The 22,306-nt window shown below is 36.4% G+C and overlaps 1 protein-coding gene across 16 annotated transcripts in view; it reads right to left on the reverse strand.

Moving 5' to 3' along the window:
* CADPS2 (calcium dependent secretion activator 2) overlaps nucleotides 1-22,306 on the reverse strand; it is a 540,953-nt gene that overhangs the window by 302,497 nt on the left and 216,150 nt on the right. For all 16 annotated transcript variants that reach the window (XM_053897639.1, XM_053897630.1, XM_053897632.1 and 13 more), the window contains 3 exons: nucleotides 17,602-17,682; nucleotides 11,132-11,368; nucleotides 5,540-5,661 (listed from right to left, as the gene is read on the reverse strand). In XM_053897639.1, coding sequence (XP_053753614.1) covers nucleotides 5,540-5,661; nucleotides 11,132-11,368; nucleotides 17,602-17,682 — 440 coding nt within the window. The remainder of the gene's footprint in view (nucleotides 1-5,539; nucleotides 5,662-11,131; nucleotides 11,369-17,601; nucleotides 17,683-22,306) is intronic.

Genomic DNA, 22,306 nt, shown 5'->3' on the forward strand with positions numbered 1-22,306 from the left:
GGTTCTACAAGGCAAAGCATAGAACAAAAGAAGAGTATTCTTGAGCCTTAAGGTCTAAAGGAGTTTGTTTTGCTAGCTTTTAGATTTACTTGGGGCTTGTACTCACCCCTCTATTCCTGATTTCCCCGTTTTTGAACAGGAAGATAGATTCTGTGCCTTTCCCACCACTGTTCTTGGGAAGCATATGACTTACTTGAATGTTTCACAGGTTCACAGCTGGAGGAATTTTGTCTCAGAATGAATCATAATTTGGGTTTCACTCATATCTGATTTAGATGATATTTAGATGAGACTTTGGACTTTATACATCAGGACTGATGCTTGAATTAGTTAAATCCTTTGGGGCTGTCAGGATGGAATTTATGTATTTTGCAGGTGAAGATATGAATTTTGAGAGGCTGTAGGTAAAATGTGAAGGATTGAATGTGCACACCCAAAGTTCATATGTTGAAGCTCTAATCCCTAGTGTGACAGTGTCTTAAGGTGGGGCCCTTGGGAGATAACTGGATTTGGAGGAGGTCATAAGGGACCTCCATGACGGAAATGGTGCCCCTGTAAGAGGATAAAGAGATCAAAGAGCTCACTGTCTACTCTGTGATGATCTGGCAAGAAAGTGGCCTTCCATTACCCAGAAAGAGGGCCCTCACTAAGAACCATGACCATGCCAGCACCTTGATCTTACACTTCCAGCATCCAAAACTGTGACAAATAATGTCTGGTGTTTAAGCCACCCAGTATACGGCATTTCTGCTACAGTAGCCTGAACTAAGACACACAGATTAAATAAACTAAAATAGCTGATATGAAAGAGCTTCCAACCAGTGAGTGGTGACATACTGTTGTGTTTCCAGTGGGTTGAGAGTGACTTCAATTCCCTCAGTCACTGGTGGGTGGGGGGGCATGACAGCATCTGAGGCTTGTATCTTCTTGCAGCTAAGAAACTACTTCCACAATTTATCATACAAGTAACACATGTCCCTGGCTCAAGGCTCCTTGATGAATGAAAATGAAGAAAACATATGGACATTTACGGCATGCTGATAAAGCAGTGCACAGAAGGAAATTTATAGCTCTAAATGCCTAAATCAAGAAAGAAGACCTCAAAAACCTAACTTTCCACTTTAAGACACTATAAAAAGAGCCAACTAAACCTAAAAGAAAAAGGAGAAGGGAATAATGAAGGTTATAATAGAAATTAATGCAAAAAAAAGTATCAGTAAAGCAAAAGGTACGGGTTTTTAAACATCAGAAAAGATAAATTTTTAGCTAGATGGAATAAGAAAAAGATAGGAGATTCCACTTACTAGAATCAGAAATGAAAGAGGGAATACTTTATGGAAATAAAAAACATTATAAATGAAAAATATAAATTAACTGTATGCCAGTAAATTAGATAACTTGAATGAAATGGCCAAATTACTGGAAAGATCCCAAATACCAAAAGTGACAAGGAACAGAGGATCTGAATGGATCTATAACAAATAAAAAGACTGAATTAGTAGAGAATTATCCATAAAGAACAGCCCAGCCCCAGACAGCTTCACTTGTAAATCCTACCAAACACTTAAAGAAGAATATCAATTCTTCATACCTTTCCAAAAAAAATTCAACAAAAATGAAAACAAAGAAATGAAACCAGAGACCACCTCCAAACTCATTCTATGAGGCCAATATAAAATCAGATAAAGAATTCACAAAAAAAGGATATTAGTACACCACTCTCTTACACAGATGCAAAAATCCTTGACAAAATACCGGAGAAGTGAATCCAGTAACAAATAAAAAGAATTATACATCATGAGCAAGTGCAAGTTATGCCAGGAATGTAAGGCTGGTTTGACACCTGAAAATTAAAGAATATAATACACCATAACAACAGGATAAAAAGCAAAAATCCCTTATGATCATCTCAACAGATGTAGAGAAATTGTTTGACAAAACCCAACACCTTTTAACGATGAAAACACTTAACAAGCTATAAATAGAAAGGAACTTCCACAAATTGGTTAATAGGCATCTACAAAAACCCCAGAGCTAGCATTGTACTTGGTGAAAGATAGAGGCTTTCCTACTAAAATCAGGAAGAATGAAAGGAGTTATACTCCTGCCAATTCTACCCAACATTGCACTGAAGGAGAGAGGGTAATTAGGTAAATAAATAGCATCCAGATCAGGTAGAAATACAATTATCACTATTTGCAAATGACATGATTTTATATAAAGAAAAATCTAATAAACCCCAAAAAAAACCCATTAGAATAAAGTACAGCAAGGGTGCAGCATAGAATATCAACATCTAAAAAAAAAAATCAATTGTCTTTATATACTTAAATAATCCAAAAACAATTTCCTTTATAATAGGGTCAAAAATAATAAATTACACCAAAGAAGTGTAAAACTTAAACTTTGGAAACTATAAACTATTGTTAAAAGAAGCAAAAGATCTAAATAACTAGAAAGACATTCCATGTTCATGAACAGGAAGACTTAACACTGTTAAGATTGCACCACTCTCCAAATGGACCAGATTCTACACAATCTCTGTCAGAATCTCAGCTACAGATACCTGCAAAATCTTTGCAGAAAATGACAAATTCATCCTAAAGGTCATATGGAAATACAGAATAGACAAAATAATCTCAAAAAAAAAAAACATTACTGGATGCTTAAAACATCATACAAGGCAAAACCAAACAAAAACCCACTTCATACAAGGCAATGGTAATCAAAATAATATGGCACTAGCATTAAGTACATCAACGAAATACAACTGAGATTCCAGAATTAAACCCATGTATCTATCTACGGTAAAGTGATTTTCAAAAAGGTACCAACAACACTTAATAAGAATAGTTTCTTCAGCTGAAGAATTGGACAACTGAATTGTCAAATGAAACAAGTTGAACCCTTATATCATATTGTGAACAAAACTCAACTGAAAATACATCAATGACCTAAATGTCAAAGGAAAAACTATGACAGTCTCAGGAGAAAACATGGGGATAAGTCTCTGACTTTGGACACCAGATTCTTGGGTATGACGCCAAAAGCACAAACAAGCATCAACAACAAAATAAACTGAATGATAACAAAAGACAATATCAAGGAAATAAAAATATAAATCCACATAATGGGATAAAACATTTGCAATCATATATATAAGGATTTAACATTTAGAATATACCGGTAGCTCTTACAACTGAAAAGATAAACAGCCCAGTTAAAAAAGGAGAAAAAGACTTGAATAGACTTTCCTCTAAAGAAAATCTACAAACAGCTAATCAACAAATGAAAATATGCTCACAACTCATTAGGAGGGAAGGGTAAATGAAAGCAACATGAGATACCACTTTACCCCCACTAGAAGGACTGTGTGTGTACGTGACAAATAATAAATACTGGTGAGAATGTGAAGCAACTGAAACATATATACATTGCTGGTGGGAAAATAAAATGGTGCAATCACTGTGGGAAGCAGTTTAGTAGACCCTCAAAAATCTAAACACACAATTACTCTGTAATCCAGCAATTCCACTCCTATGAATACACCTAAAACATTTGAAAACAGGAACTCAAACAGATATTTGTACAACTTTAGTTATAGCATTATTCATAGTTGCCAAAAGGTGGAAACAACCCTAGCGTCAAAAATCTAGATGAAACAAAATGTGTTTACTTTAGACTATTATTTAGCCATAAAAAGGAATGAAGTTCTGACACACGCTGCAAGATGAAAGAACCTTGAAAACATGATGTTAAGGGAAAGAAGCCAGTCACAAAAGAGCACCTATTATATGATCCTATTTATATAAAATGCCTGGAATTGGCAAATCTAGAGAGAAAGAAAGTCACTTAGTTGCTCAGGACGGGGTAATCTAAGTTTGTTAGGAAAAGGGTATAGGGTTTCTTTTTCATGTGATGAGTATGTTCTAAAATTGCTGATGGTTGCATAATTCTGTGAATATACTAACATATACTAATATAGCTGTCCTTGAAAACAGAAAAGAAACTTCTCCCTTGACTCCATATGCCTGGCCAAAACTGGCCCCAATCGACTTCCTTCTAGCTCCACAGCCTTCTTTTAGGTTTAGAAAATCTCTTAAAAGAGTTGTTTACCCTCATTATTTTTACCTCATTGTCACAACTCAACGTAACTCAACTCTACTTGCCTGCAAGAGTAAATACTACGACCTTAAATATTTGCTGTGACTAAGTCATAAAAATAAGTGCAAGCAACTGAACTAGTAAGTTCTGACAATCTACCAGGTACTAGAAGATCAAATAGGACAAGATATCTTCCCCTTTCTCAAGGGAAAACAATACCAAATGAACAGATGAGAAACACATTGGTCTAAAAATTAAAATGAGCCAGAAGATATCTGCTCCATATTGGGTTATCTAAAAGATCTTCCCAGCAAGTGAAGTTTGTGTTAAGATTCTTAGTATCAAGGATCCAGCCGTACAAAGGTAAGAAAGCAGGTAGGCACAGGGAAAAAGCAAGTGCAATGGTAACAGGCTGAGATGCTGAAGGAACTGCATGAAGTCCAGTAATTGACCAGGGAAACCGAGGGTCAAGGTGAGGTCCCAGAGGTAATGAGGGGCGGGCTAGGGGCAGACCTGTATGGCTTTTTGTAAGGCAGGGTGAGAAGCTGCAACTTGCTTCTTCCTCCATCTCATAATACTCTGTGCACATCTGTCCTGTTACACATCAACTTGTGTCTCTACCTTAAACTGTGTCTGCCCTACAGAGAACGAAAGGTTTCATTTACCACTATGTAACCAGTGCCTAGCCAGGATCTGAACCGATGTCTCCTGTATGATTAGTCCCATCATCATGCTATGATAAGACAAAAATCCTAAATCCTGAGGAAGGAAAAAAAAATTCTTTTCTATAGGCAGTGTACAAATGAAAGCCAGGCAATTTTCACTCAAATTCCTCAGACTAGCCTGGTTATTTCTACCAGAGACTGTGATGCTTCCCAAGTTTCAGTCAGTTAAAAAGAACATCTTCCAAACTTAATTAAACTCATTTCCACAATCTGAAACATAAAACTGCCAGCAGAAAACAGCTTTAGCTTCTCTGATTACTGTATGGTTGTCATTAACTGCTTCTCTACCTCAAGCCTATTCCCTAAGTATTCTAAGACATTGTGCCAAATTGTAGCTACCTCAACATAAGTGTTATAATATATGGAAATGGAAAAGCTATTAAGTTACAATTCTAGAAACTGAAATAGGATCAAGCACTACCTTCTAAATAACATATAATGCATGTTTTCCTTTTAAATGACTTACCAACATTTAATTGCCTAATAATTAGCTTCTCATTTGCATGTTAGATTTTCTGTTCGTACTACACAGGGATTCTGCTACAGTTCTATTTACGGCATCCTTATCTAGAAAGGCATACAATAATTCTAGCACAGTTCAGACAAGCCTGGCCAAATAACAGTTTCAGAGTATAAAACCACACAATGCTGCAAATAAACAAACGGGGTTTCTTTGGAAGGGGAGAATTTTTTTTTTTTAAGTGCCTTACTGTGGCCTTGAGGCTTCAGCCTGGTCTGTCTGCAGTTTTTCTCCTCCTTCCACTTCCATTGTACAATAAACAATTCGATTGGGAGCAACAGACTTCAAACCTTGAACTTCCATGATGACAATCTAAAGATAAAAAAAATTTAAATGATACATCAAGTTGGCAGCCTTTAGCAATATACAGAGATAGCAGCATTGACTACAATTAGAATGACCAATTGAATAAATTATCTGGTAACACCAATGGCATTTTTTCTTCCTTAGAATCCACCTGTATTCATGAAAGGTAAAGTAAATAACATTCTGAAGAATGTTCAATATTTCTGAATGTTCAATATTCTGAAGAATATTCAAGATTTCTTCAATATTGGAGTTGAAGAATATTGAAAAAATTGAATAAATTTTGAAGAAATTGAAGAAATATTGGATATTGAAGAAATCTCTCCTGCCAGCTATTACAGTAAGGTTAAAATCTCTAAATATAAGCCCTACTGAATTAATAAGTGAGGTATACACTCAGATCCTTAAAAAACGATGGCAAGTCTGCATCAGGTAAAGCAGAATGACCAATGAAATCTCAGTGAATGTGCTAAAACATGTACAGGTTGAGTTCCACATAAAGTGGAATACGATTTATGAGTGGTACACATCATCATAATACCAATTCACTGTTATGAATATATGACATCAGAATTTTCTATATTCACTTATTTTAGATGACTACTACTATTTATAGAAGAATATGCATTATAGCAGGTGTGTGTATTATGAAATATGGAAAATTTAACTTGCCAATGAACATCTTTCTACTAACTTCACAAGGAAAAAAAAGGACTTCTTCATCCACTAAAAGTATGTGCTAATTTAAGGCAGTTTACTGGAAAAGGGTAGAAGGTGATATTATTTTATGCATCTATAAGTCCTGGAAAAAAGGGAAACAATTTTTTTTTTCAAGTGAGCCTTTTATACTCATATAAAAGGCTACTGATTTTAAAACACTGTAACCTAACATTTTCACTGGGTATACACATAAAATATGATTATTGAATATTACATGCTATAGCTTTTTCAACCAAAACTTGCAACCCAAAAGTTTCCTCAGTTCTCAAATTGCATAAAATATATGCAATGGCATTTTCATAATATACATTCATGTCTTTACTGATCTCGTGTTGTATTTGTACAAACAAGATAAACAGCATTCATGCCAAGTAGCTACCAAAATATCCACTAAAAAATCATATATTGATCACTTAATGTATTATTAAAGTCATTACCCCTTTCATGAATTGTGATATGAATCTGGAGGCAAAAGGTCCCAAAGAAGCCATCTTAAAAAAACTATTTTTCCTTTCACTCTCCAGCACAACAGAAGGATTATGTTCATAAAACAAATGCCAAATTTGTTTTTCATGAAAAAATAGGAAAAAGGTCAAACTCTGAACCATTTTCCTCCTCAATCAAGACTTCTGTTATTTTATTGCAATGAAATGCATACCAAGTCACGAATAAAAATAAGGACTTAACTGAAAACAGACTAAGAACTAAAAGATAACAGAATTATCTTTCACAGCTTCCCTAATACATTCAAGGAAGTTGAAGTAAAGCACTTCATCTTATTGATGGAAAGTAAGCAAAAGAAGGTATATATTCTTAATAAGTCAGCTTCATTGTTAATCATTTTGAAACTCGTTAAAACTAAGCAGAAACTAAAACAAATGAGATCTGTAACCCTATCGATCAAAAGCCAACTCCACATGGACTTACTACCATGACCCTAATGACTTCTTTTTTTGGTCATTTGTAAACTTTTTTTTTTCTTTTTTTAAGTTTATTTGAGAGGGAGCTCGAGCAGGAGAGAGCAGAGACAGAGGGAAAGAGAGAATTCCAAGCAGGCTCCTCACTGTCAGAATAGAGCCTGATGGAGGGGCTCATACTAACTGTGAGATCATGATCTGAGCTAAAACACTTAAACGACTGAGCCACCCAGGTGCCCTGACCCCAATGACTTCTAAATAAAATTTTTGGAAGGTCACTTAAAATACGGGAAGCAACAGAATCATGTACACATGATAAATCTAGAAATGTTTTAGTTCCTATTTGGGAATAAGTTTATTTGCACTGCATCTCTTTCTACAGTGTGTTTAATAGTCAAAGTTCAAAAAAGAAGAAAGGAAGCATATGCTTAACACTATTTCTGTCACCTCTACTACAAGCTACCGTAAACAGGACCTCCTGAAGCATACAACTCAGGAAACTGTTTTCTGCTCTGCAAAACAATACTCCCATCTGTGCCAGGAAGGTTTTATTCTGCAGAATTGCCACTTTCAAAAGAAGGAACTTCCGTTTGGAATCCATACATATACACAAAACAACACAATTCTGCAGATCTGGTTTCCAAAAGGAGAAAAAAAAATACAGCTAGTCTCAATCATTAACGATAAAGACAGCCCAAAATCCCATGAACCATCAACTAACCTAATTTTAGGTAACGGTTTCTACCAATTCCCTGCAAAACTTGACAATGCAACTACAGAAAATAAAACTAGTCTAAATTTCATCTTTTCTTCCCCAATCTCTCTGTGACTGATATGATAAAGATAAAATATACAGAGTTATTCTAGAAGCAAAAAGAAGGGAGGCACGTACAAAATATAAAACTTGGTAACATGCTTCTGAATTGTCCAGAGTTCTGTGGCATCAGGGTGTGGGCAGGTTTGAGAAAACAAAGCTGAGCAGTATATGGGGACCACATATACCAGAGAAAGAAGTCACAGGGTCTGCAAGCCTAAAACCAGCGAAAACCAACTGTTCTCATGCCAGCGAAACCCATTCCTCTTCTCTTACGACATGCAGACTCAACTTCATAGATGAACATCTGTTGTCCTCCCCTGACTTGAATATTTAATTTTAAAATCCCATTGTATGGCTTACAGTTTTGTGGCTTAGCTGGTCTCTTGCTTTACTATTCTCTCTGAACTGAAGGCTTCATGAATGGAGAGACCTGAAAGTAATCATGTGTGGCCAACTGCTGCTTTTTGAACCACCAAAGGCCCCAACTCAATCAGTATTTATCAAGCTAGTTGTGTAGCAGGCAGTGTTTTAGGCTCGTGTGATACCTCAGTAAACAAAAGACCTCAACTTCCCATAGCTTACATTGTAGAATAAATCAGATAATGAATAATAAACATAATAACTGAATTATATAGTAGGTGGTTAAGAGCTGTGGCAAAAATTCAGCTTGAAAACAGAATAGGGTGGGGTGAGAGAAGAGAGCAGTCAGCAGCAATTTTAAAGAGGGTGATAAAATATGAGTTTTTCAAATCTGCACTTACCCCTTAGACCCAGATTTCAGTTCCTAGAAAAAACCTTTCTCACTAGACCAATTCTAAGCTTGACTGATGAAATGTGAGACCCTTAAAGTGGATTAACTACTTGCCTTTCAGAATTTTCTTAGGCTGAGAAGCAAGGCTTGGATAATGGGCCAGGGATAATTATGGAGTTTAGCTAGGCTGAGGTCAGAGGCCCTGGGGACGGAGGGGGACCTGTCTATTCTCTAAGGGGTCTACAGATACATATTGTGAATGTAGTTTGCACTGAATGTGATTTCATTTTGTTGTTGAACATACATCTCCTATTTATAATACTGGGGGCATCATGGAAAAGATCTGTATTATGCTAAGGAAGGAAAATATCTGCCTTTATACACATAGCAATAAAGAACATCAAAATGATTTTATAAATATACAAGCTTCTCAGACCACACAAAATGAAGTTTTAACTCCTATTCTCCCCCAATGCCATTTTATTGCTAAATGCTCAGCCCTGTTTAAGACACTGGCGATGAAGCATAGAACAACGCATGGTTTCACACAGACACTAACTCACGAACATAATTTTGTTTTTAAGTAGGGGAAAAAGTCCGTAAGAGCCAATTATTTACTATTGTTTACAGTTTTTTAAGGAATAGAAAAAAGAGATGATGTTCTGAACTGTTTCCAGTTCTGCGTGTTTATATAATGGCAGATTTATACATGACAAAAATAAGCTGCTTTACAAATTATAATAAACTCATTTTGTTTCATACAAAGCCTTAAAAAAACTGGGCACTTTATATCTTGGTCAGTAGGAAAACTGAGACAGGTATGCTAAGAAAATTCGACATGTAAGATACTGTGTATTTTCCCTTTAAATATCTCTTTAAGATATTGGAGAGATTGAGAAGAAACCCAGTAATGACAAGAGACTGAGAAGAAAGGCAATAATGGCACAATCATTAGGGAACCCTAGAACTGAGGCTTGAGTCAGAAGAAAACCTATCTCTACTCTGATAGTACATTTAATCTGTTAACCTGCACAGAAATCATTAGCCTGGAAGTCAAGAAAGAGAGAGGCAGTTGGCTTATCCTGAAGCCTGAATTTACCTTAGAGTTGAACAGGTGGAGGAAAGAACAAAAAGCACACATTTTTCTGCCACAACCTAAGCAAGCCAAGAGTAAGAAGTATCAACAGGGAAATTTAAAACGGTACCTCCTAAGACTCCATGTACTTTTCTCTGTCAATCCACAAACTCAAATAGCAGTACTGGGTACCAGCAAAGTGACAATTTAACAATGCAAGGAAGGAGTTAGAAGTTTTAATTTTTGAGAGAGCTATAAATTTAACCTTGAAATTGTGTGTCTGTTTTATGTATAAACACAAAAATATTACATGGATTAGCTCAAATACACAGATTAGCAATGAAAAAATGTAATCATGAAAAACATCAAGTGGTTGTGGCAATAAGAGTCCGTATCGATATCTGGTTTCCAGTGAATTATATAAAAATGATAAAACTCTGAAGTCTCAGGAAACACAATATTATTTATCTTTTTAAAATTTATTTATTTTTGAGAAGGGGGGAGGGGGGAGAGAGAACACGCATGAGCAGGGAAGGGGCAGAGAGCGAAGGAGAGAATCCCAAGCAGGTTCAGCACTATCAGCACAGAGCCCATCACAGGGCTCAAATGAGATCATGACCTGAGCCAAAATCAAGAGTCAGACACTGAAACTGAGCCACTCAGATGCGCCTCCAGGAGGACAATTTTAAATGTGTCACATCTGTTCCTGGTCCCTAAAATATTATCTATAACAAAAATGGACATCCTGGAAAGGAAGAACTACTTATCATCTATATTCACCCAATAATGTGTTTCAAAGCTAGATGGTGAGTTGAGGCTAGAAAAACACAAGTGAGGTAGATTAAAAACAAAGCTAAACCAAAACCTGAAAGCAATTCCCAAATTAGAGATTTAAATCATGTGTTTAAAGAGGGCTTTGGTGTTTAACTTTATCAATAAACGTACACCAGCCTAGTTGGCACAAGATGACTTCCCTCAAAACTCATTTTATTATTTAATCCTAAAACTGCTGTTAGGTTTAAAGAGCAATTTGCATTAATTTGCATTCACAACCTGATTGTCTAGCAAATGAAGAATAATGTAACTTCTTCAAAATATATTACACTGCTTTAAATTCAAAGAGTTACCACAAAGGTCAGCAGAAATTATTTTGCAGCCTCATTTAGGCTGTAAGAGTATGGGATAAAGACACTTACCTCCAAGGTGAATGACAGCACTACGTCAGATTTTGACAGCTGAATCTCATTCTCATCTCCAATGTCCAAAAAGGCAGAATTCTGTGAACGTTTTAGTTTTTGTAGTTTAAATTCCGGACCACCTTTTGAAACTGGAAGACTCTCCAAATTGGCCATTAGCAAATTCACTGAAGATCGCAACTCTTCTATATACATATTCTCCATTTCTTTTGCTATGAATTTGGGGAAGTTTCTTTCCTTGAAAATAATTTTAAAATAACGTTACAAAAGACATATTTCAATTTTATCATAAAAGATCACATGATATATATATTTGACTCCCAGAAATGATGATACTCAGTATAAATGCAGCTACCCAATACTTGAGTCTTCAGGCTTTTAAATCATGAGGCTTTGGCAATTTTGATTATGTATAAGAGTACCCTACTTATATCCCTTACTCAGAATCATTATGGTACAAGATGAATTACATTTTCACATTAACTTTATTTTTGATAAGGTTTTGCTTAAGTAAAAACTGGAAACCTACATGAAAGAAACTTTAGTGTGTGTATCGATCTTAATTAGCCACTGGTAACTTTGAAATGCTTGGGGTAATTGGTCGGTAAGAAAAATGTTCAGTACAGGATGCCTTGCCTGTTGGGAAACAAACATTTTAAATCTCTCCCTTACCACAGATGTGTATTATTGAGAAGATATCCTTTTTATAAAATAAGCATTCAAATTAAAAAAATCATGTGAAATAGCAATATGATATTTCTAGAATTTTCACATCTACATATAAAAGAATAATATCAACTTAGAAGAGTCAATTTGATCCTTCTATCTCTGCCATCAGATTTTGGTTTCTTTCACTCAATGAAAAGGACATTCCAAGTATCGGTTTTCCAAAAAAATACTGACAGACATTGCCAAATTACCCTTAGAGAAGATTATAGCCATTCATATTACTACAAACAGCAAAATGAGACTTCCTCCCACTACTGGCTCTTCCTTAACCCTTGACAATTGGCATTAGCTCTTTCCTTAGAGGTAGAGAGTTTATAATGGTATCAAGTATGACATACCATATCCACCTACTGCACAAAACTGGCTGGGAATTAAAGCCTAAAGCAGCCACCTTTCAAACAGCTGCCTAATGCCCTAGAAAAGCAGTGCCTTCCTTACAGTTTCCCTTGGCATCATTCAAAGCCTAACCCAAGGAACCCTCATCTCTGAGATAACTGGAACACATCCAGAGTGCTCCCATCAACCAGCACCTAACCTGTGACTCACGTGCCCTCGTTTGTTCATGGGATGAAAAGCGACACCTGGCACCACTTCACAAATCAGTCCCAGAGTCCCAGGCCACCTGTTTTTCTTTTACCCCAGTACAACCTTCACGTATTTCTTTTAACATAATTTACATATAATCAATATTAAAATTGAATATTTATTATCACACAGTAATTAAATATCCACATTCAGAAGTAACGTTTGTAAGTAAGATTCTTAAATACCCTTTCAACATTCCTTTATAGTTTGAAGTGACACCCCAAAAACAGTTTGCAATCCCAGGAAAAACACATAGCTAGTCAGGTACAGAATACCTTGGTTTCCTTTGGTGAAAAAGAAAAGTTTTGGAATGGTTTCTCAAAGTACGTAAAGGAAAAACAAAACTACAAGCAAAATAAGCCATAAAAACAGATTTATAGATTGGTGCACTGACTTTTAAAGTTGTTATGAAAAGTCTCCAAAACTTAGAAATAAGGCAAAAGGGTGAGGGGGGAAGGTCCTTTCAATGTCCTGTATGGATAAAGGACATCCAAGGGTCATCTGAGGAAATATACTAAGTTCAATTTACTGTTTATTGATGAAAAGTCTCAGGGGCGCCTGGGTGGCTCAGTCAGTTAAGCATCCAACTTTGGCTCTGGTCATGATCTCTCAATTTGTGAGTTCAAGCCCCAAAGCAGGCTCTGTGCTGACAGCTCAGAGCCTGGAGCCTGCTCTGGATTCTGTTTCCCTCTCTCTCTGCCCCTCTCCCACTCACATTCTGTCTCTCAAAAACGAACATTAAAAAAAAATTTTTTTTAAGTGAAATTACATGTTAACCTTACAGAATTTTGTCTGAAAAAGATACAAATAGTGTGTGTCTGGTGAATAAGAGAATCCAATGGTTATACTTTACAACTTTGTTGGAAATTAACCACTTTCAGATTTAATCCATGAATCTTATTTTAACCTTGGCTAAAACCACCTAGTTCTAGTATGTTCTTGAGGTTACTTCATCTATAACTAGTTGGCTTGTTCATTATGCTCTCAATGAAACCTTTATTGTGTGTTCATTGTATATGTGTAGGAGTCATGATTTTTGCCTTTTTAAAATTTTTGTTTTAGCAAAGCAAAAAGAAATACCTTCTTTGAAAGCCTGGATGCACCAATTTTCTTTTGTCAAATTTTTAAGGTGTTATTTGATGGAAAACTTACCATCACCATATAAAAGATCTTACTCCTATTTAGCATTAGTTAAAAACAACACTTCACTCACTATCATTTTTTTAAGGAGGAGACTGGCAGGAATCACCAAAAGTGACTGTTTTATCAGCATTTTCCAACTTTTCAAGAAATAGACTATACTCAATTTTTGTTTTCCTCTCTGGGGGAAAAGATAGACAATCCTGCTTTAAAGCTCAGAGGCTTATTAATAGTATTTCATCAACTTTATTTAGCCCGCTTATGTTGCCTCTTTCTTGGAAACAAAATCAAGGGTACTTCAGGCAACTCTATATGTTAAATTTGATCTGTTAAATTAGAAAAGAATCAGAAATGGGTTATTCTCTAGTTTAACTGTGAGTTGCTCTTATAAACCATGGTTTAAAAGTCCTAATTTACTCGCTCATTAGCAGCCCTAACACATGATATAAGTGAAAATGTTTGCTCCATAAAAAAATTCTCAGTATTCAAATTTAGTCACTTTTTAAGTGCTCCTAACCTTCACTAGATGAAGCCTGGACCAGAGTAGTAGGTGGAAGATGGAGACAGCTGTCAGATTCTAGAAATACTTTGAAGACAGATGCAAATGGGTTTTCTAATAAATTTGCCATGAAGCACGAGAAAAAGAAGGGAGTCAGAGACGATTCCAAGTTTTTGGTGTAACCGAAAAGACACCACTGCCAAGAACTGGCCTAACCTGACCACTTAACAGGAGATTTTAAGCACCCTCCCTCCCTTCCAAACTCCTGACTCTACCTTGTCTTTATTTTCTAAACAGTAAATGATCACCCTCCATAATTCAGTTATATAAAACATATATTGCTTATTGTGGGGCTCTCTCAAATGCAAGCTCTGTTAGGGCATAGCAGATATATTTTTGTCTGGTTTTATCCCAAGACAACCACACATTTGTCTGGATGTATCCTAAGCACCTACAACATTGCACAGCTATTTTACCAGGTGTTCAATAAACACTGAATTTACGGATGGAAAATTTCAGGCTCCAAAAAGTTAAATAAACTTGCCTAATGTTCTATATCTAGGAAATGGCAATCATGGATTTGCCTACAGGTTTTTCTGGCTCAGTCCACACCTTTCCGACTACTTCCAAATTAGACCTTGGCTAAAGTATTAAGGTCAGTATTTCTATCCTTTCAAACAGATTTCTGCTCTGGGGCTTCCTTGTTATTATATCGTATTGTGAAGTGTGGTAGGAGGGGTTACTGATTACCAATGATTAGCGAATGGACCACACTTCTGGATTCATCAGATTGAACAGGCAGTTGCACCCAAGAGAGCAAACTAGGTTCTGGAATCAAAGGACCAGGGTTTGAGCCAAGCCTCCAGCACATTATGGGTTATGTAATCTTGAGATCAATAATCTTCCCTAGATCTCAATCTCCTGGTCTATAAAACAGATTCATTGTATCATCTGCCATTGTGGGTTCATAGATTACAGATATACAATGCAACAAGGTCAGTAATTATAATTAGCACCATGAATATTTTATGAAGATGGCTTATAATTGGTGCAATTAAAGTAGAAAGCAATTAAACATGTTCTATCTGCTATGTCAATATATTCACCAAAAGGCATTTTATTTTTGGTGGCATTTTTTCCCCCTTCCAATCCCACTGGCTTCACATCCTTCTCCACACTTTATTTTTTAATGTTTATTTATTTTGAGAGAGAAAGAGTTTATTATTATTTATATATTTATTATTATTATTTATTTTGAGAGAGAGAGAGATTATTATTAAAGAGAGAGAGAGAGATGGGAGCACAGTGGGAGTGTGGGATGGGTGGGTGGGGGTGGGGAGAGTAAGAAAGAATCCCAAGCAGACATGGGGCTGATCTCAGAAACCATGAGATCTTGACCTGAGCTGTAATCAAGAATTGGACACTTGCTTAACCAACTGAGCCACCCAAGTGCCTGGCCCTTCTCCACACTTTTTAAAATGTATCAATGTTTGTGATGGCATCAGCAGGGCGTCATCAAAGAGAACTCTCTGTAGGTGCATCACTGACCCTTCTCAAGTCCAGAGGTTATAAACCCACATCCTCCTCCCCAGGCCTTGCCTTGAGAAAACACCAAGGCTCTCCTGTTTCACTCTCCAGAAATTCATTTAAACTTTATTCTAAAGCATCACATCTTTGGCCAGGCCCTTACAGAAGCAAATCCAACTCATGACAATGTGTGCAGTCTCAGGTACAATCCACATACACCTAGGCAATCTACAAATGCAGCTCTCAGCTCCAGGGTCCTTCCCCACAGGGTCTGGAAGATCTCTCTGGATTCTCTCCCAGCCTCGGGTCTTCTAGAAAAGCAAAGGTCTTTCCAGCCAGTTTCCAACTCAGCTGAGGGTTTTGGGGAAAGTATTTTCTTCTCTAAAGCTTCTAATCACCTTAATCTAACTTGACTTCCATGCTATGAATCTGACATTTTTATCTCTGGAATGATGCAGTGCCTCTCCAGATATCCAGACCATAGTAACAAGGCATGCTGCCCTATAACCACTGCCCTTTGGATGAATAGAACTCTCTAGCTCCCAACTCACACCATCCTATGTTTTCATTCATCTGCAGATACTTCCTCGTCTATCTCCGACTTGGTTCTCACAACTTACTCTCCTCTCTGCTACCCAAATTTCTCTCAATTTTCTCTACTTTTCTATTTATCTCCGATTTCTCAACAACTTCCCTACTTTTTAGTTTAACAGACTTTTAGATAAACACAGTATTAGTGTTCTTAAAACTTATACATTATTCACAAATATATTTGTCTTTGCAAAAACAAACACATTTAAATTGTTAAAATCAGCACAGGATGTGTCTTCTCTAGTGCTGGAAAAGTTCACTATCTTAATTTGGGAGGTGGTCGCACAGTGTATATATATATGTGTATATATACACACATATTCACTGAGCTGTCAACCAAGTATCTGTATACTGTACACGTTATACTTAAATTTTAAAGAAATGAGTAATACTCCCTCAATAGGGAGGAGTCATCCGAAAGATAGAGGGAGGAAAAGGAAGAGTCTACCACCAAATATTCAAAGTTTTGCTTAGCAGAAAAAAGGGAAAAAAATCAGTCTCAGATCAAGAGCACTATAGTCTCAACGCTATTGGTAAAGACTAAATTTTCCCTTACCACTAATAAATTAATGCATCAATTATACTAAAGAATGAGGCAGATAATGAAGTTCCATATCTTTAAAGTCTTAAGAAGAAATTCAAGGTTTTTGTTTGAAATTTATTTCCATTACAGGGGTGCTTGGGTGGCTCAGGCAGTTGAGCAGCCGACTTCGGCTCAGGTCATGATCTTGTGGCTCACGAGTTCGAGCCCTGCGTCAGGCTCTGTGCTGACAGCTCAGAGCCTGGAGCCTGTTTCGGTTTCTGTGTCTCCCTCTCTCTCTGTCCCTAACCCACTCCCATTCTGTCTCTGTCTCTCTCAAAAATAAATAAACATTAAAAAAAAATTTTTTTAAAGAAATTTATTCCTATTACAGAGAAACACAGCGATTGCACAAAATAAAACATTACACAATCAGAGACTTTTTACAAGAAACTTCAAGCTGTATCTTTCATCCATTCAAATATTAGTTGACTCCACTATGTGCCAATCACCATGCTGAATACTTTAGAATATGTGATTTCACATATTTCACAGGGACAATATTTTACTCCCTGATTATATTATGTTTAGTGCAATATTAAAATTCTTCTAAATCTGTCAGTTTGAGAAAATCAGGCATGGCTTTAATCTACAAAAGTTACTGAACTTAAATATGTCCTATGTATAAGGAAGGATCTGTAAAATAGATAATATGCTCCATTCGGACAATATGCATTCAGATATTTGGGCTTAAGCAGCATGCACACAGAGAAGAAAATGATAAAAATTATGCTGCATTTATCTATACAAAACTTTTTCAGCTCACAGAAATCTACATACAAAGAAGTGTGGCACAGTGTGTCAAAGTTAACCATTTACCTTTGCCATCTTCTCTGCCAGCTGCAAACGACCATCAAGTTCCCTTCTGATCTGAGCAGCTTGCTCATCTGCATTGTCCAGCTTTAAGACAGAAATTACACATATGTGATTACTTAACGGCAGTGACCTACAGTTTAAAGTGAAGATTTAAAGACTCGATTTTTGTTTTTAATAAATTCTCTCAGCTACCTATTGAGAACACAGAACAATGTTTAATTAGGTCAGCAGTCCAATTAAATTTCTTGGGCACCTTTCATTTTAGTTTTGTTCACAAAAAAATTATCCGATTGCTAAAAAAGTTATTCAGTTGCTATAAAAGTTATTCAATTGCTAAGAATCACAGCTCAGTTTACCAAAAATCTAATCATAAGCATTCTTTGCCCAACGTGTCCAGTAAGCTGTTTCCTTGAAGTTACATTAAATTGGTTAAATCGTTGTTAGGCTTATTCAGTCCATCCTTCTATCTTCTTGAAGGTCAGTTCCTAAGTAGTTCCAGATAGACGAGTCTCTTGTCTTGTTCTTTCAAATTTCCACAGTGCATTTCTGGATGGTGAGATACTGAGTAATGTTTTACTTCTTCGTCAGTTTTATAACAAGTTTGTGCATTAGTGCTAAACTATAAAAGTAGCATTTGATTGACTGATAGAACTTCCTACCCTTTAAGTTTTCATATTCTGCTCATTCTAGTTTTCAACAGACTTATACTGCCAGGAAACCCTTCTACTCTTTACAGACTGGCACCACATTAGAATTCCATTCTCTTGTACTAAATTTGATTGAAGCAAGAAAAGCACGTGGTCATCGTTTTTTAAAGATATTTACACAGAAAATTACTTTCACTTATCCAGTGAAATAATCCTTTTCTTACAGATTTTCTTTTAACTTTTCCTCATGATTCCCTTCTCCTGAATTATGCATAATCAATTTCTTTTATTAGTTCATTATAAAAACTGCTAAACTGCGGAGGTCCTAGGAGCCATGCGCAGTGTGGGATGCACTGGGTGGGCTACAGATGTTTCTCTTAACTTTAATTCCTTCCCCTTTCCTACTTCCATCATTAAGAAAACAGGACCACACAATACAACTGTATTATAGTAAAGGCCCACCTAAAGACTGCATTAGTACTGAGTACCACATTAAATGCCTAGGAAAATAGAGATGTATTCCATTTGCTGAAGAACTACAAATGGACCAGATTACATGCTTTAACACGGCCTTAAAAAAGAAAAAAATAATGCCTGAAAAAGAGGAGTGGGGGCAATGCAGGTCAACAGGATGGTGGTGTCAGGACAAATATAAAGAGTCAAGAAAAGGGGAAGTTGTTTCACTAAGAGGGCATCGAAAGTTTGGAGGTGAGATTAATAATCTTGGTAATGGGATGGGGGGGCAGGCAGGGAAAGATACATGGAAAATGGGGCTGGAGAGAGACGATCTACTTCATAAACTACTCTTCACAGCCACATTAGGGAGTCTGGAGTTGGTTCCTACAGCAATGAGAATTCACTGAGAGGTTTTAAACAGGATTTTGGAAAGATCACTCTGTTTCCAGCACTAACAACAGGTTAGAGGGACATAGGAAGTCTATTATTTGTTCATTAGAAAGAGAGATCTGGGGTTACTTTCCGAAAAATATGTTTCCAAGCTCATTTAAAAAATCAAATTCTTTTAAAAGACAAGTTTAAAAATAGCCAAGATTTTCTTAAACTAAATTGTTGGTAGACAATTTTCTATGCCATCTCAAAACAAATACAATTAATAGGAGGCAAAGTCAAACAGTTTCTCTTCACTGTGTCCAAAGTCAAAATAATCTACATTAAAAACTAACAAAACTGTTAAAGAATACGTGGTATGTCTGTTCTAGGTAATGGAAATCAAGGTCCTAAAAGCAAAAATTATGTGTAAGAACTTGTAACTATAATACTTCAAATACGTTAAACTTAAAACGGAAAATGTTCCGATTTTTGCTTAAATGCTAATAAGTATGTTTCCACAGAAAACTATAATGAAATGATTACCTGCATGTAAAGAGTTCTAGTTCCACTAAGACACAGTATTTAACATCTTAAAATAAAAGGTCATAGTTCTCCTTCAAACTCAATCACAAAACACTATTTAACATCTTCAAATATTCTTATCTTCTTATTAACAGCCCCTAATTTTAAGTGGGATTATTTGACTTACTTCTGGGTTTTGCAAGAATGATCACTGCAAGAGCCAGTTTTCTGCTACTTCTAAAAAATATTAATACCTTAAGTGCTTTTTCTGAAACAACGTAGGCAGACAAAAGCAGAGTGCTGCTGTACCAAACGACCTTTGAATAGCTTTCTCTTCCTTAATAAATTTTCAGAGACCGAACACTAATTTTTGTGACTATTGGTGTCATTTGGTGAAAATAGAACAGCATAATTCCAAACACGTTAACAAAAGAGAGGAAAAGCTAATAAAAACAACCAATAAATTCTTATCTTTGTGTCATGTAATACTAAATACAATTGAAGGAAGTAGATCAGTTGGTTAGCTTTTTTTATTTTTACATGTAAGAATGTTAATGTCCCATGCGTTTTGTTTTCTTCTGAGTATTACCTTTGTTTTCAAATTAATTGAAAGCTTATGTAATTTTTATAAATATTTTCTTAAAAGTTGACTTAATTGAAATTAGTTTCACATGCAGTTATAAGAAATAGATACACCCACTGCCCAGTTTCCCCCAATGGCACCATCATACAAAACTATTCTAGCACAACCAGGATACTGACTTTGATATAATCATCCATCTTATCCAGAGTTTCTCAGTTTTATGCTTATTCATTTGTCTTAACCAATTATTTATCTAGATTCACAGGTTCACCACTGCCAGTCAAAACACTGAAGAGTTTTAACATCATAAGTTGCCCTTTTATAACCAGACCCATTTCCCTCCAGGGAACCTGCAGTTGGTTTTAATAATAATGCACCTCTTTTCACAATGTCTAAAAATAAATTCTAAAAAGGCAAATGGGTTTTCTTTTACTTTCCATTATGAAACTGGGCATGGCCTCTTATGAGGTTAACATTTGTCAACAGTAGATGGCGGGGGGGGGGGGGGGGTCTCAGACCTCTTAATCTTCAAGTTCACCACCTGAGTTCTTTCCTCAAAGCATATGGCCCTACATAGCATCTACTCATTGGCAACTCCCAAGCATGTATTTCTAGCTCCAATCCTTCATTAGAGTTTCAGACTTACATTTCCAGCTGCCTATTTACCATTTCTGTTTGCGTGAAGAGAAGGCTCATTGCACTTAGTAAGCCCAAAATGCAATCTTGATTTCTAGTAGCCTGTCCCAATCACTCCTTTGATGAATAATGCCATGTCATACAAACGCTCAAGCCCAAAGCCTACGTGTCATCTTTAACCTTCCCCTTTGTCTCATGGCCCACATCCAATCCAACCTTGAGTCATGCAGGGTGAAACCTAGATCACATTGTTGAGGCAGACCAGAATTGAGGTACTCAAGAGTTCTTGGCCAGGACCATTTTTCTGGGGAGTGGAGTGTTTCCTTAGCCACTTCAAGTACATCTCCTCTCATCAGAACACTTGTACCTATGGTTATGGCGAACATAATTCTTCTCCTTTTCTGAACCCTCAAGAGAACATGGGTTTTTATACCACTCCCTCCACCCCCTTCTCAAAAAATAAAAATAAAAATAAAAATAAAAATAAAAATAAAAATAGAAAAAAAGGAGAAGCCTGGTTAGGTGGTTTACAGATGTGGGACATCAGATTTTAAAAGGCTGGGTAACAGGGGCACCTGGGTGGCTCAGTAGGTTAAGCGTCCAACTTCAGCTCAGGTCATGATCTCACGGTTCATGGGTTCAAGCCCTGCACTGGGCTCTTTGCTGACAGCTCACAGTCTGGAGCCTGCTTCAGATTCCACGTCTCCCTCTCTTTGCCCCTTCCCCGCTGTATGCGTGTGCATGCGCTCTCCCAAAAATAAACATTAAGAAAAATTAAAATAAAATGCTTGGGAACACCAGAGTACCTGGGTGGCTCAGTCGGTTGAGCATCCAACTCTTGATTATGGCTCAGGTCATGAACTCACGGTTCTTGAGATTGAGCCCCACATTGGGCTGTGTCCTGAAAGCACAGAGCTTGCTAGGGATTCTTGCTCTCTCTCAAAACCAAGAAACGTTAAAATAATAAAAGAAAAAAATTAAATGCTGGGAAACACATCTGTCTCTAATGCCTGATTTGGGGTTTGAGATAAAATGGGGATATGCAGACTCTGGAATTCATGGTAGGGACTAGACATAAGTTTCATTCCACAAGGGCAACTTCATTTTTAAACTTCATTTTCTTTTAAATTCTTGATTTCAACACTTTTTGACAATAGATGACTTAACTCACAGGTGTCCTTTCCTGGCACAGAATATTTTCCCAGTCTTTTAAAGGGAGTTATTCAACCCTGACCATAACAGATGCCCAAATGTATCTTTATTCTCTGTAATGCCCCTAGTATCCACTACACAGAGCATTTTCAATTATTAATTGAAAATTATCAATTTCAATTATCAAGAGATGTTTCTGGAATGGCAAATATTTAGTACAGGAAATGTACTTTTATTTCCCTCCTATTCATTACACAGAAATTACTGTTTCCACATTCAGAATCCTCTGGCACAGAAGATTTTTCAGGTCTTTTAAAAAGGGTCAATCAACCCTGACCAT

The sequence above is a fragment of the Panthera pardus genome, unplaced genomic scaffold, assembly GCF_024362965.1.
Source record: "Panthera pardus isolate Hobbes unplaced genomic scaffold, ASM2436296v1 HiC_scaffold_8, whole genome shotgun sequence".
Classification (NCBI taxonomy): Eukaryota; Metazoa; Chordata; class Mammalia; order Carnivora; family Felidae; genus Panthera; species Panthera pardus.